The 15,243-nt window shown below is 32.2% G+C and overlaps 1 protein-coding gene across 2 annotated transcripts; it reads right to left on the bottom strand.

Moving 5' to 3' along the window:
- Positions 1-82: 82 nt before the first annotated feature.
- On the bottom strand, positions 83-14,755 carry LOC129910402 (DENN domain-containing protein Crag). 2 transcript variants are annotated; one of them, XM_055987779.1, is made up of 20 exons: positions 14,526-14,755; positions 13,988-14,382; positions 10,321-10,633; positions 10,068-10,256; positions 9,765-10,015; positions 9,584-9,690; positions 9,359-9,512; positions 9,197-9,298; positions 8,951-9,120; positions 7,347-7,560; positions 7,114-7,272; positions 6,847-7,011; positions 6,541-6,781; positions 5,172-6,324; positions 4,813-5,109; positions 4,580-4,660; positions 1,449-1,803; positions 970-1,386; positions 663-841; positions 83-603 (listed from the first exon to the last, which is right to left on the bottom strand). In XM_055987779.1, exons 3-20 carry the CDS (start codon positions 10,619-10,621, stop codon positions 285-287), a joined length of 4,854 nt encoding a protein of 1,617 aa, XP_055843754.1. In that variant the 5' UTR covers positions 10,622-10,633; positions 13,988-14,382; positions 14,526-14,755; the 3' UTR covers positions 83-284. The 2 variants fall into 2 exon arrangements, with proteins under 2 accessions (XP_055843754.1, XP_055843755.1); XM_055987780.1 differs by lacking the exon at positions 4,580-4,660 and having other exon boundaries at positions 13,988-14,749.
- Positions 14,756-15,243: the final 488 nt, after the last annotated feature.

Genomic DNA, 15,243 nt, shown 5'->3' with positions numbered 1-15,243 from the left:
AGTCAAAACAAAAACCAATAAAATTCATCGAGAAACAAAAAATTAAAAAAAGGATAAAAACAGGTTAATAAAAGAAGAACACTCAAAATTAAGTACGTTTTGTATTTACCGTATAAAGTAAAATAAAAAAAAAAATTTTATAACAATAAAGTGCAACACATATGGAGAGTAAAAAGTATTTATTTTACTCGTGCACGTAATATAAATGTCGCTCAGTTCATCTTTTTTTACCGAGGCTATCTTCGTATGTCATTGAACTCGGATCGACTAAAGGCGATCTCGCGTCAAGGAAGTAGCAACGGTTTAAAATAAGCCCTACAGTAAATCGTCGCAGTCGATGGTGGCAGATCTTGATTGCGGTAGTACATATTGCACTCTTTCTCAGTTAGCTTATCAAAGATCGCAGCATATTCGCGATGGAATGTGGCCAGATCAACGTTGGAGCGACCTATAGCTGTAAGAGCCAAAAAGAGAATATCCCTGTATATTGAGTGTGTTCGATCGACGCCGCTGTTTTTGAGCTTGTGTCGTTCGTTAGCTAAACGCTTCACCGGCGCAAGAAGATCATTACACCGGATCGCGGTTATAATTTGTTGAATTGCTCTGAAAAGATAATGTTAAGAATTAATATGCATACATTTTTTAAATTTAAATTAAAATACGTTTTATTCAGATAAGTCTGATCCGTTAGCAAGGCCTTAAGAAGTGGACTGGCTGGTTGATTTTGTTTCCATAAAATGTACATCGGTGGTCCCGCTTCAGCATGTAAACGTAAATTATCCCACATACATTGAATTTTAACAGTTTTTACTTTACTTAATGGATCAATGTCTACATCGGCCTGAAATAGAAAAAAAAAAAAATAGATAAAATAGTTCTTTCACAGTCGTAAGGTCACCATTAGGAATATAATTATGTTGTATATTTAGTTTCATGGAAAGAATTAAATACATATAATAATTCAATTACCTGCTTAGGAAGACACAATTCAGGCAAATTTGTATGACTTTCGATTCGTTCCATAATCCAAATTAAATTCCAATAGATAATTGGATGTTCTTCGACAAATTTCGAATTCAACAGCGCCGAATCACCTTCTTGAGTTAAAATATTTTCCAATTCTTTGCGCAATACCAGCGGATTCAAATAAGGTATACTAAGACTATCGGATTGCTTGACATCCTTGAGTGAATCACCAACAATTATTTGAACACTTAGGAATGGCACAGTCAGTTTATTGCATGCATGGCAAGCTGTATTTAAATTTGAATCCTCAGCTGTCCATCCAGACATTATTTCTTCATCATATAACAAAACCGAGCAGTTGTGGCATTGTGAGCAAGAAGTAAGTTGAATTAAAATATCGCACTCAGGACTGTCAACAACCTTAAATTTATAGAAAAATATTGAAATATGCATTACCAATAGAATAATATATATCTATTTACATCAGCAACAGCACTGTATAGATTGTCGGGCAGGCTGGGAAAAGCATTCAAACTAAATGACGATGTGTTTTCTCCCAGCGGTACCAAATTATTGTAACTAGATTTTCTAGATTCACTTAGACGTCCCCATGGATCGAGGTCTCCCGATATACGTCTAGTTCGCGAAGATGGATCGTCTGGATCATCATCAATCATACTATCATTCATACCACCTGCAGTCTTGACTGGAGTTGAATTTGCTGAAATTGCTTCCTTAATCTCATCGAATTTTCGTGCTACCGAATTGGCGGCATACTTAATGCTGCTCAAACTACCCTGTATTATTTCGTTTGACTTTTTACCAGTTAAGCTTGGACTGAGAAAAAAAATAATAAGAGAAGAAATATTCAAACATTTTTATTGATCTCAATACAAACATTAATTTAAATAATAAATAAGGGAACATCAAACCCAAAGGCATACACACTTTTTAAGCCACATTAAAATCCAAAGCTAGGAAAACACTATTTATTATTTTTACTATGGGATTTATTTATGTAAGTGCAAGACAACCAAAAGTATTATATTTTGTGGTCAACGAGTACGAGTTAAGCAATATTTCAGTAAATTTTGTTAATAATGAGTGATAATTTATACATACAGAAGTTATACATACATACATGAACACAAAAAAAAAAACTCTGGTGTTATTGACCATAATGAAAATAAATGAAGCACCAAATATAACTTGCGGACGACTCTAAACCTCAATTACATTTTTCAAGAATCTTTATATCATAAGTTATTATAATCTAAGCTTTCCTAAAGATAGTTGATTTTGTAAAATTATAATTTCTGGAAAATTACTATGACAACTTTTTTGTTTTTTATAAATAAAGTCAGTAACCCGTTTTAGAAACATTTGTTTTTTACCAATTGCCAAAACGTTTTATTCGAATGTTTTAGAATCTTTTAACTGAATTTTCGGAAAAATAAATAATTAGTTTTAACTTTGTATAAAAGAATCTTTGACATTTTTTTCCCCGAAAATTTTCTATATATCGAGTGCAAGGCGGTACCACTGTAAATGGGTGTTTCTGTGATAGAAGAACAAGTTTGTCAGGTTAAAAATATTTTTGAAGAATCGTTTAGCAACAAATAAGAAAGTCTGAATAGATAAAATAAAATTAAGTCCATTGGTAATTACAAAAAAATTATTATAATTTAAATGCTCAGCGATAGAACAGGTCACAGAGTTTTTCAGCAAAAAAAAGTTGCACATACACCACAGTGACCCATTTCGATAATGGTTTACTACTGTAAACTAAATACTACCCTACTTTGTTTTCTTATAAATTGAAAGAGAATTGTTAAAGATAATGTAGTGTAGTTATTTTACAGTTGTAAACTATTATCGAAATAGGTAAATTTAACGTTTTTTTTTTTAATCCACATATTGTACAAGTATTCTGACCATTATTTTGAGTTATAAATTAGTGTTTTGGATTGATTTTATTAATTTAAGTTATAAGTCTAAATATATATTTAAAGGAGTTTCAAAATACACACTTATTACTTAAAAAAAGTGAAAATTATAAGTTCGGTTTTTAGAGTTGCAAAGAAGGTATTTTAACAAAATTTGAAAAGATATAAAAATCACCATGCAATAAATTGAAGCCAAAACAAATTGAACATAATTCAGAAAAGGGTATTAGACAATAAGACATTTCAACATGTTTGTAGTTGTTCGAACAAAAACGAAAAACCAAGTGAAAATTGTAGCCACTTGCCAATGTTAATATTTTTTTTTATTTCAATTTGATCCTGAATTTAGTATCGGATGACTGGTACGATTTTTTTTTACCTGATCCAGGCAAAAATAGTGTAGGGTGATAGGGAAATGCGAACTTTCATCACTTACAAAATTACAATATTTCGTTAATTACAAAAATTTAATTCAAACATATTTTAATTGCGTTCGCCATTGGATTTAAAGCCCGATTGAAATGAAATCATTGCAAAGAGATTTTTCAATTAAAAAATTCTCTCTTGCAAAGTACCCGTTTAGTGTTTTTATTCTTTTAATACAAACTACATAATCTGAAAACCTTCTTTAAAAATTAATCCAGTTCTCAAACTCCCCCCACAAAAAAAAATTTTTCGCTTGCTGTTTTAATGGAATGTAATTGAGGCTTATGTTAGACACGCATGAACGATATTCCGCACGGCCAATTCAAGTTACAACACTCATGATACATTCAGAGGACTGTTTTTTTTTTTTAATGGTGATAAGTCACAATTGAGGCAACAGTTAAAAGATTTTTCAATACAAAATTTTTCTTCTTGTTGTACTTTTAGCTGTATCGAAAATGCAGAAAATTGTTCATGAGTCCTCTAGCCTTAAGAATTATATTTGTTTCTATTTGGCTAGTAAGGCGAAACCAACAGTGTATTAACTTTAACAACTACTTATTTTCCCATATGTATATTATAAACATACCTAAATATTATTGACCTCCAAATGTTTTGCTCTGAAAAGTTAAATAGTTTATGAAAAAAATAATCTGGGTCTTTCATATAACCTTTTTGATTGTCGATTGCAAAAATCTGTGTTCCTCAAGTATTTTGAAATTATTACGTTTAATTTTTATTTTGTCTTACTTTTAAGTTTAGATTTGGCTTTGGCCAAAAAGTTCTAAAAAATTAACAAAAATGATTAATTGGCTTTTATTAATCTTGCCAGATTGTTTCATTTATTTAAGGGTAACACATGTAGAATCTTTTGAATTGACAAAGGATCGTTTTTACTATATTTTCAGTACAATAGTCTATTTGCCTGTTTTTAATAACCATTTGAATTTTACAGGAAACGAAGATATTTGGCAAAACTTTTAAGGCCTGAGTTTAATTTAAATGAATATTTCCAAAACCGAAAATTATGCAAATATTTGCGTCTTCAAAACATTAAACAAAAAAAAAAAAAAATACCATTCACCGTATGATCTACACGTATATAAAAAAAAAAAGAAAACCACCACCAGAATCAAAGCTCCAGCAATAATAATGATGTTTTGAAAAACAGAAAAAAAAGAGATAATCGAAGCCAGCTGGGAATTGTAATTTTGCTGTATTGCCAGCGCTTCTGCACTTACCTTATATTGGAAATATTTTCTATGATATTCGCGGGCAATTTCAAGTCTTTCTTAAAGGACAATCGTGCAGGTGAATAGCGTCTACATCGAGGGCGATAATCATGAGAATAATTAAATCAAGAAAATCATGCAAATAATAATAAATAAATAATAAATCACGAAGATATAACTTAAATAAAAAATAAAAAGTTCCGTGCTAGAGACAGGGTAGGATATGAAGATTAAGTGTTTACCCAAAATTGAATTTCAAAGAGGATCCAAAATTTGCCAAACTTGTGGTAACGCTTGATCCAGGCATTGTCTCCGAACGATGCATACTTTTATTTAGATGAGTCGATTCGTCGAAAGTTGCACTGCGTTGACCTTTGAAAAGAATTGGCTGGTCGGTGTACATGGTGTTGTTGCTTAAAAGAGGTTTATTATCTTCATGTGAAGTATTATTGTTATTCGGTATTTTAAGGACTTCGTCAGCGTCCTCGTTAAGGGCACCCAATGGATCATTTTGAGTAACCGGAGTTCGTGGTGATAATCTGAAAATGAAAATAAATATATATTTCATCAACATGAGACTGGACAAAATTTTATAGCTTACTTTGTAGGGCTACTAACGCACTGATTCGGATCATTTCCTTCATATTCTAATTCTTCTTGCGAACTAGCGATTTCATTCAATCGCTCTGTAGAGTCTTCATCTTCCATATTCATTATTTTGAAGCGCTGTTGCATTGTGTTCACTTCTTTTCCCGACATGGATTGCTGTCTTTGCAATTTATCCAGAATCTTTGTATCACCCCCAAAACTCTCGGCTCTAATCAATTTTCGTTTGGTTAGATCACAATTCGGACTGGACGGTGGCAGTTTTGAGGCCGGTTGTGGGCTGTCGTTTTTAGCATCGCCTGATATCAACAAACCGGCGCTGCTAATGACATCAGAAGATTCTTGTGGTCCCGATTGTTTCACAATGCTTCCCAATTTACCACGCAACTTATCAAAAGCAGCAAAATCAACTATATTGCTGCTTGCAACTGTTTGAGGTTCAACTTGTGAGGAATTGGTCGATTCTAAACTTGTTCGTGATGTTCCATCAACAGTCTCTAGCGTCCCCAAATTGTTTTCGCATGATCCAGCGAAGGGTTTTGATGTTGCTCGTTTCTTACCAGCACGTCGGAAATGGGCTGCTCCCAGAACAACATTTTTAATGCGATTCCACCTGAGCTGACTCAGGGTTGTGCTGTCAGATGGCCATTCTGATTCAAGAACACAACGGTTATAAAAACCGTATGTCAGTGCATTGGGCTGAACGCCGGATCGTTTCATCAGGTAATGCAACCGAACAGCCAAAACCGGAAAATTATGAATGCCGCACAATTGCATCATAATTCTATAGCAAAACTCGTCACAAGTTATTTTGAGTTTGCTTGCACGTACCAGCAAATCGTAAGCAGCACGCAAAACAGCGTGTTCCTTACCATGTGCGTCTAGCATCATACTAGGCAATATTAAAAAGTATAATGAATAGCACGTAGCTAGCATGTATTTTGCCCAAGCTTCGGGTTGCATCTGGCAGCGACGTGCCAGCTTTTGGGCTAGCTTAATTTCATGCTTTGTGCGACGAGCAATAGGTGAACCAGGTGCAGTGCTCAGATGTTGGTGCTGAATGAAATTTTTTAAGGGAGTTTTCTTAACATGCCTCAAAAGGCTTGGATCCAAAGTGAAGTTTTCGTAGATGTAACCTGTTGTGTTTTCTAAAATAGAAATTAATTGTTTTTTTACAAATTACATATTAACTGAAAAATGTGATGTGATATTATGAAAAACGGTGTTACTTGGCAATTTGTAGAATACTTAAAGCAAGTTTACTTGTTTCGTTTTGTTTCACTAAATTGAACTAGACATACATTGAGGCATCTTTTCTTTGTGCTTAAAAGGTTAATATTTTAAATGTAAATGTTTATACCCACCATTTCCTGTTGTTGCAATGCTATCTGGTGGGAAAATATATTTTGTTCTTTCACTGCTATGACCAGTCTCCCAATCGACTAATCTCACATCGGACGGAGTTTCATCGTAGGAACTCACTTTCTCCGCACATTCATCAAAAAACGTTAAACCATGATCTCCGTCTGATACAAATGATCTCTCTTCAATGAATCGAATGAACATTTGAGTTTTCATAAGTAACTGAAAAAACTTGTGGTGAGACTGTAAAACAAAACAAAAAACTTTTTAACAATATTATAAAGAGAAAACTTATTAAATCGATAGACCTTATCTCTAGAACGCAGAAATGCATTGAGTTGGAATAAAGCATTGGGATCAGTCGCTCCAACCGAGGGTGCTTTGGAAATTGGTACTAAATAATCTCTGTACCCGCGTAGAATGGATGTCATAAAGAGCAAAAAGGCCTCTTGAATTCGTTGTTCGAGATTTTGCTAATTAAAATAAATAAATAAATAAATAAAAGAAATAATATAAAATGCAGAATTGATTATTTATGATCAAAGAGCTTATACATTTTAAAAATAACCACTTACTTCACGTTTCTTTCGTTTAAAGTCTCTATCCAGGCTATTTGTCGATTCTGGAGCACAAATAAGCTTCAAATTTTCTAAATAATTAAGAGTTTGTTTTAAAATTCGAGCTGCTCGCTTTGGTAGAAGTTTCGGTGTTAAATGCTTCTGCGATTCACAAAGCTAGACCATAGAAATTTTACAATTAATTCGATTTACAAAAAAATAATGGTTTGTGTTTGAGGAAATTTACTTACACTTATTGTATTAGTATCTAGATCGATACAAGTTACGTCTGTTGGGGGTTCATATAGATCGAAAAATCTTGAGTCCACACCAATTAAGTAAGGGAGTGGTGCATGAAGGACTTCTGCTAGACCTAGTGGACACAATGGAATGTATGGGCATTGCCATTTAAATGGAAACAGCAATGATACAACAGCCTCAGCAACAGCAGTTAATGTAGCGGGCCTGTAATCATAAAAATCAATTTATTAAAAAGATATCATGTAGTGTCTAATTCAGTACTTATAAAATTTGCGTTTAACACCTTAAAACATGGAAGATCGGTATCGAGAGAGCTATAAGGCAGAATTAATTGCCAAGTGTTTCGGGTGAAATGTAAAGAAACCTTACAAAATTGTATACAACATTTAAATAAAATGCACGACTGGGGCCGCACGTACTTGCTCTTGTAGTTCAAAGTATCTATATCTCAAATAACTATTGGAAATTAAAGACTTTCGTTAATTTTTGAACAAAAAAAAATTAAATTAAAAAAATATTCCATTTATAATTTTTTTTTTTCAAAAATTTTTTTAAATTTTTTTTTACATTTTACCCTTTAAAATGACAAGAAATATCTGTCTGCAAATTTTGAATAAAATTGGCTAGTCTTTGATACGATATTAACTAAAAAATATATCAATCCAGCAGAAAACGGCAACGCCATATTTCCGTTCTCCGAAATTTTTGTGAGAAACTAAAAACGCAGTTTTGATAGAATCACTAACACTAGAGCCGTTTTCAAGAAAATTGCAATAAATCATTAACGATACACGGGAACAGCATTAGCGATTAAAAAAAAAAGAAAATGTCATATTTCCACTATCCGTATTTTTTGAGAAAAACTAAAAACGCAGTTATATTAAATATACGTACAGCATTAATTGTGTCAAATTTAATCAAAATCGTTAGAGCCGTTTTCGAGAAATTTGCAATACCTCGAAAACGTTATATGGGAGATATACGTTAAAATGGAGATATTAAAAAAATAAAAAAAACGGGTCTAGGGAATTACGTAAAAATCATCTGTACCAAGTTTCAAGCAAATCCATCCATCCGTTTAGGCCCTCGCTCGATGTACAGATGGACGCACAGACGCACAGACCGACGGACGGCATGACGAAAACAACTTTTTTTATCTTCTCTATCATCGTAATGTTGGTTTTGATTAAAACCTCGATTTTTTTTTCTACACGAAACCAATACTTGCCCTATAGAGCAAGTAAAAATAAGTAATGTCGACCTATTGACTAAAGCTCAAATTTCTTAAATTGATTAAATTTATATTTGGCACCCACCCGTGATGAGTGTGAGCATTAAAATACCATAAAACTCTTGGCTCCAATTCAATCACAATCCACTAAATCAAAAGTTGCCATAAAAAAGGAAATTTTGAAATATGTATGAGATTTCACAGACTTCTCAATTTTAATTGAGACTTTAATATTTAGTGAATTAATTGGGGCTTAGCTGTTAAGGCCATTTTTTTGGTTTTTACTATAGCTTGGTTGTCTTACTTTTAGAAAATGGGAAGTGTGTGTTATAAATTTAGTATAATGATGAAAGTTTCTATTACCTCAATGAGTGAATAAGTATTTTCTGTTCTGTCAAAGCCAATAGTAGAACATGAAGGCAGTTTTCTGTTCCCAAATTTGACAACAGCAACTGGAAACCAGCTCCACTTCTTGGCAGAGGAGAATCTTCTGGCTGAGTAAGTAATATACGTTCATGACTTTCACCCGATAGCTAAAATGTTAAAATTAAAAATTGATATGATTTCATATTATAAAAATAATCTTATTTAAAATAATCAATAAATCACCTGTAAATGAATACTCGGAGATGGAAAAGGAACTTCGTCGATTAATTGAGTAATATATCTTTCAATTGGTATGGGTAATGGATTTCCAGCTGATGCCATACTCTAAAAATTAAATTTCATTAATCATAACACATTTGTAGAGAATAATATTTGTATAAGTACATGTAAATATTTTAACCATTTATCGAATGTATCACCAAAAGGATGATGTGAAAGCAAACAAATTGCTTTGATTATGTGAAGAGAATGATGATTTTTGAATCCTTCATCATCATATCCCAATTGTTCTTTTTGCTTTTCCGTCAAATTGTTTTCGCTTAGAAAAGAAAAAAAAAAAAAACAAAAATATGAAAAAAAAAATCAAAGATAAATCTTTATCACACTTACTCAAAGTCTTCATAAAATGTTAAAGCTGATCCATAAACCTTGTAAGTTCCGTCGTTAACTGTTAAAACAAACGTACTAAATACTGGAATGGTAGCTTCACGCTTTGTCTAAAAACATAAAGCAATTTTGAATACATAATTTAAATTTTGTTAAACCAGAATTGTAAAAAATATAGTATTACCGACTCATCTACATGTGGCCAAGCTTCAAGAGAAGCTCCCATGGGTAAACAAAATAGAGGCACACTCGGACATAAGTTAAGTGGAAAATCATTATGATCGACCGTTGGATAACGCAAAAGGATTTCCGGTTGATAACTGACTAACTTTGGACGGTTCATTGATTTTTTGTAACAAAGATATACGTCACTGCTCATGTATGCTTTGTTGAGGGTTTTATGTATCAAACAAAAAGCATGTGGTGGTCGTTCTCCTACAAAGTTTTTATTATTTATTTGTTTATAAATAAACATTTTTATGTTTACCTTTTGACCAGACAATAAGACACAAATCAGTCACAACAAGTTCATTGCACGGCATGTCTTTCCTTGCACGACGGAATGTTAAAAATGTTTTAGCTGATGAATTATTAACATTCGCTACCCTTCCGCCTGGTGTTTCAGTTACAATTTCAGCATCTGGCATAATTCTCTCGTGTCCTTCAAAGAGAACACCTACAATAATGAAAGTAGTTTAGTTTACCTGAAGGAAAAGCTTATTCTGTAAATCTTTTATTACCAATATCAACAAGTGGGGGTCGATCTTTTCCACGGCGAAAATAAATAAAACATTCTGTTGTGCGAACGGAACCGTAATTAAGGTTTGCAGGTAATCCGGTTGGTGTTTTTTCAAGTATTTCATAGCCTTCCGGAACTTCTTCACCAAGCAAAGGAAAAAATACTCCAATATCTGTTATTGGATCAATGCTGTTGCATGCTCTCAAGTGACCCGAATCATTGAATATACTCTCTTGAAGTAATTGTGGATTTTCTGGCATACCAGCCACAACGAAATAATCAGCAATTCGCTTATCATCCATTGCTATGCATTACTGTTAAAAATATAAACAAATAAGATTACGTATTATTATTTTTGTTGTTTTTATTGTAATTATAATTCAAGTACAAGGATATTATTGTACAAGTTACTAGTGATGTATGTTATCAAATGAAATTTATTTCATTTAATTAATGCTCCCATTGAACTATTATTATTATTGACCTATTAGATAAAGAACTTGTACTAATGATAGTTTATTTGTGAAAATCAACTTAAAGTTAATGAATCATTATAAGATCGATACCAGAATGTTGTGGGAAAATTATTTCAAGTTTAATTACTACTTTTCTTATCTGGTTTTAAAAAAATATACTTTGAAGTGATAACATAATGTCTCTGGAGGTTTTATCAAGATTTTCAGGTCTAATAATATAATGATTCGCATGAATGCAAAAGTCCAATTCACACCGTTAACGTTAAATAAAATTTGTTTTGTTATTTTTGTTGAAAAAATATATATTTTTGGACTTATGATGATGACTTTTAATAAGTAAAAGTTATAATTTAAAAAATCAGTTACTGATAGCAAGTAAAGTCTGTTAGCTTGAAAGTGGCCGCACCAAGATAAAGCTATTTGACACTTCTAGATTAATTGGCATGAGTATATGTATGTATGTCCCGATTGCGGCAGAGTTGGGAAAAAAAAAACAGGATAATCTATGTCAACAAAAGTTCCCATCTGATAGTTAGAATTAGGGAACTTAGAAGATGCACTTGGATCCTTGAAATGGGGCTTTGAAAAGTCACAGCTTTTTATGATATTAAACCCTATTACGTTCGTTGTTTGTGCTAGAACGTAGATTTGAATATTGCGGCCAGTTTAACTTGTTTGACCGATTATAAATGATCAGTTCTGAGCTGTTAAGTTTCTGGGGCTAACAAAGTAATACAAAAGAAGAGAAAAAGTTGAAAGTCATGAGTTGCAGCATTTTAAGTTTGAACGGTTGAAGCTGTGACTTGGAAGTTTTGTTGAAGAGAAGGTGAGTGGACATTTTGTGAGTCTAAAAACAAAATGGAAAAACAGAGCTCGTTTCTGGTGTAACAAACAAAGATATGCTTTCGCGGGAGTAAAGTTATACAATCTGGAGAAGGATAAAGCGATGCCATCAACAGACTTTAAAACGAAGAGTGCAGATTACAAAAAAAGTGAGCCTTTCTGCAAAGAACATGCGAAATTACTGCTAGGATATTTTAAAGGAAACTACAAACGCAACAAAGAAGTTATACTAAGGGAAAAAACCGTATCACGATGAATCCATAAGCGAAAATCCAAAATCAATTTAACGAGCATTCAGTCAAGCGGAAAGGGTATTAGAGCGATGTTTTCATTTCTTATTCTGAACACTTATTTGCATGAAGCAGTGCTTTCCAAGATTGAAAAATTCAAATATCTTGGATCTATAATAAAAAGTGAAGCATTTTATGTTGTTGTAAGCTTAGGGTGGATGCAGTTGGGTTCTGCATCTTACATGCATCTTACAATGGTGAGACTGAAGCTAAACGGGACTTTGTTTTTTTTAATTTTGGTCCCACCTGGCACTTGGTTATAGTACATCTGAATAAAAAAATACAAATTCAAGTTATTCTTAAGTAGTGTGACTACAATGTAGCATAGCCGACAAAATTTTTTATTCATTTTTTACCAACATTTTTCAAGCAAGAACATTAATACAAAAAAAAAACTAATTCAGCTATCAAAAAAATCCTACGCTACATTTTAGATAATGTTTTTAAGAATATTCAGTAAAAACTTGAAAGCAATCGGATGAGTAGTTTCCGAGATCTCGAAGGTACCAGGTTAAAAAAATGTATTTTCGAGATACCTAATTGCAAAAGAAAGAAAGTCAACCGCAAGTAGTGGATACAACGTGCAAGATGCACATAATTAATTTCATTAAAATGTGCTATTATTTTAAACGACTATAATATTCCAAAACACCCTGTATACGCACCAATACATAAATATTGTGCATTCGATGTTTTATATAAAAATCTAACGTTAAAATATGTATGCTTTCATCGTATGATCCAATTGACCGTTGTCTTTTTATATTTGCAAGCAATATGATGTACTTTTCTTTATTCGAAGTAATGTTATAGTTTGAATAAAGCGCTTGTAGAAGAAAGTCGTCTGGTCTATTCATTTAATTATTCAATCTTTTTAAGTAAAAGTTCTTACAAAGACTACATCTCAGGTGGTGTGCTTTTCGGGCGCAACTGGAGACATCTAGCTAGGGACCGAACTGGCTGAAGAGGGTTGTTGGTTGTGGCCGAGATCAATCCTAGACTGTGAGTTTCACCTTAAGTAAGTATGTAATGGCTGTAGATGGTTAGCATAAAGACAGGAGAACAAATCTTGAAGCTTCACGTCAAAATTACCATCTTAAACAATATAACTTGGCCTCAGACATGGAACAATTAAAAATAGGGAAGGTCTACCATTACATTTAGTGAGGACAAACGACGCGAACCTCACAAGTATAGCACTAAGGCGAAGAAGTGGGAAAGTTGTTGACACGTTAAAACAGGCAATAATAAGTATAACAATGGATATACTCTACTAAGAAGCGAATGACCCTTAATCAACAGAATAGATGTATTGACCAATCATTTCAATTTCAATAGCCTTTTATATTCCTGTGCCCATGTTGTGTAAGTTTGATCACTGGCGATAAAATATTTGAATGACCTTAAAATCCATTAAATCTCATCAAAATAAAAGAAATTTCGTTCCATATCTTGCTTTCTTAATTCATAAATTCTGAATTTGAAAGAAATTTTGCTTTATTTAAAATGTTTATCCCCAGTGATAAAGTTACAGAACAGGGGCCCTGGTACAGGTACAAACTATCGATCTTTTTCACCATTTTAAAACATTTTAATCAAAATATTTAAGTCTAATTGACTGCCACTATCATCAATGAACCTACGTGTAATGATGATTTATTGTTCGTCTTTCCAGTTTTTTTTTAAAGCAATAACTATAATCGACAACTTCTATTTTTATAACTAGCACATAGATAACTAGCGTAAGTATTTGCCTATGCCACAATGTTTTTGTCTTAAGTTAAGTATATCTTAATTCTCAAGTAAACAGTGCGGAAAGAAAAAAAGGTTTTCTAAATCCAATAAGATATGCTTTCCACAGAACACTTTGCTGATAACGATAAGGTTTTATTTATGTTGAATTCTCTATTTATCATAATTCAAGCAAACCTAATAGATAGCGCAATTAGACAAAACGAAAAGAATGATGACATCAAAATAAAATTTTATAAACTTTGTCAACCCCTTTGCCATATCCCAATCATCTCAACAACAACAATAAAAAACATTTCCAAATTACCTTGTTTGATTTTTCCGTAAAAAGATGCTGAGCTTACACCTTGGCCCCACTCTGAACTCAATTTATGGGCAAGTATTTATAACCGTTCTGGTTTAGATATATAATTTGCGGATTTGTGATTGTTGCTAAATTGTAGGCAACGAGCAACAATTAAAAAATGATACAACACCCCAACGGGTGATTTCAGTTTGTGAAGCTTGAAGTCATTGTAATTGTAGGAAAAGAAACAAAATAGCAACTTCCTTCTAAACAGGCATCATTCTGGTTGATACGGAGTTCAATGGAATGTCCTTGAAATTAGGGCGGCGATGATTCAAGCAAGTTTTTTTTTTTGTATTGTATTTTTCTCTTCACACTTTATAGTTGGTGGTTTTTTTTTCTTTGTTTGTTGCAAACTTTAAAACAAATGAAAAAAAAATTTAACAAATTTATTTTGTTGTTCCTTTTTAATCAATTTTCACTGAATACATTGCGAAATAAAAGTTGGAGAAAAAAGAAAAATATTTAACAAACATATTTTTCACAAATAAAAAAATACCTATATACAAAAATCAAAAGTTAAAACAAAAAAGGTGTTATTTTGGGGCACTTTTTTCGATTGTTTCCGATGGTTTATTAACTTTATATTGCAACAGAAATACACGGAAACAATTTAATAAAATATTTATTTATATTATTTGCAATAAATTGTTAGAATTTTTAACAAAATTAATATTTTTCTTGAGCGACTGCTTTGTGTTATGTCAATATTTTACGCCATTATTGAAAAAATTGCAGTTGTCAAAAGCAAAAAAAAAAAAAAAAAACTGGTTTGGCAAAATGTCAGATTCGTTTGCCAAGTTTAATTATGAACAAAAGCGACATCTGTTGTTCATAATTATAAAAAAAAATTTTGGTTTGTGTATGTGATAGTACTAAATTTTGATCTATTCACAATAGTTAAAGAAATTTCGTAAACAAAATTATTTTTAAAACAAATCCATTTAAGCCTTAATACATTGGCAAAAAAAGTGAAAAAGTAAAAAAGTGAAAATTTTCAAACGTATTTTTGTATAGTTTTTCGGGCTGGAAAATTAAAACAAATGATACAGAAAGCTTATTTTTTGGTTTAAAAAACAATTTGTATACTCTTTTTCACAAAAAAATTGCGCTGGCCAAAACAAAATATTTTCACTTTTTCAGAAAGTGGTGTAGTTAAGTCTTAAGATCCCGCATAGGACGACCTACCCTCATCGTTTGAGAGTTATATTTTGCGA

This window comes from Episyrphus balteatus, chromosome 2, assembly GCF_945859705.1.
Source record: "Episyrphus balteatus chromosome 2, idEpiBalt1.1, whole genome shotgun sequence".
In the NCBI taxonomy this organism is placed as follows: domain Eukaryota; kingdom Metazoa; phylum Arthropoda; class Insecta; order Diptera; family Syrphidae; genus Episyrphus; species Episyrphus balteatus.
The sequence above is the reverse complement of the archived record's forward strand: the minus strand, read 5'-3'. Positions and strand labels throughout refer to the sequence as shown.

What these genes read in the sequence shown, in the direction of transcription:
- LOC129910402 (XM_055987779.1), bottom strand. Translation starts at nt 10,621, where the DNA reads ATGGATGATAAGCGAATTGCTGATTATTTCGTTGTGGCTGGTATGCCA. An exon ending in CTCCGAGTATTCATTTACAG is followed by an intron (nt 9,121 to 9,196) that starts GTGATTTATTGA and finishes TTAACATTTTAG; the next exon opens with CTATCGGGTGAAAGTCATGA. An exon ending in AATTGTGTCTTCCTAAGCAG is followed by an intron (nt 842 to 969) that starts GTAATTGAATTA and finishes TTTCTATTTCAG; the next exon opens with GCCGATGTAGACATTGATCC.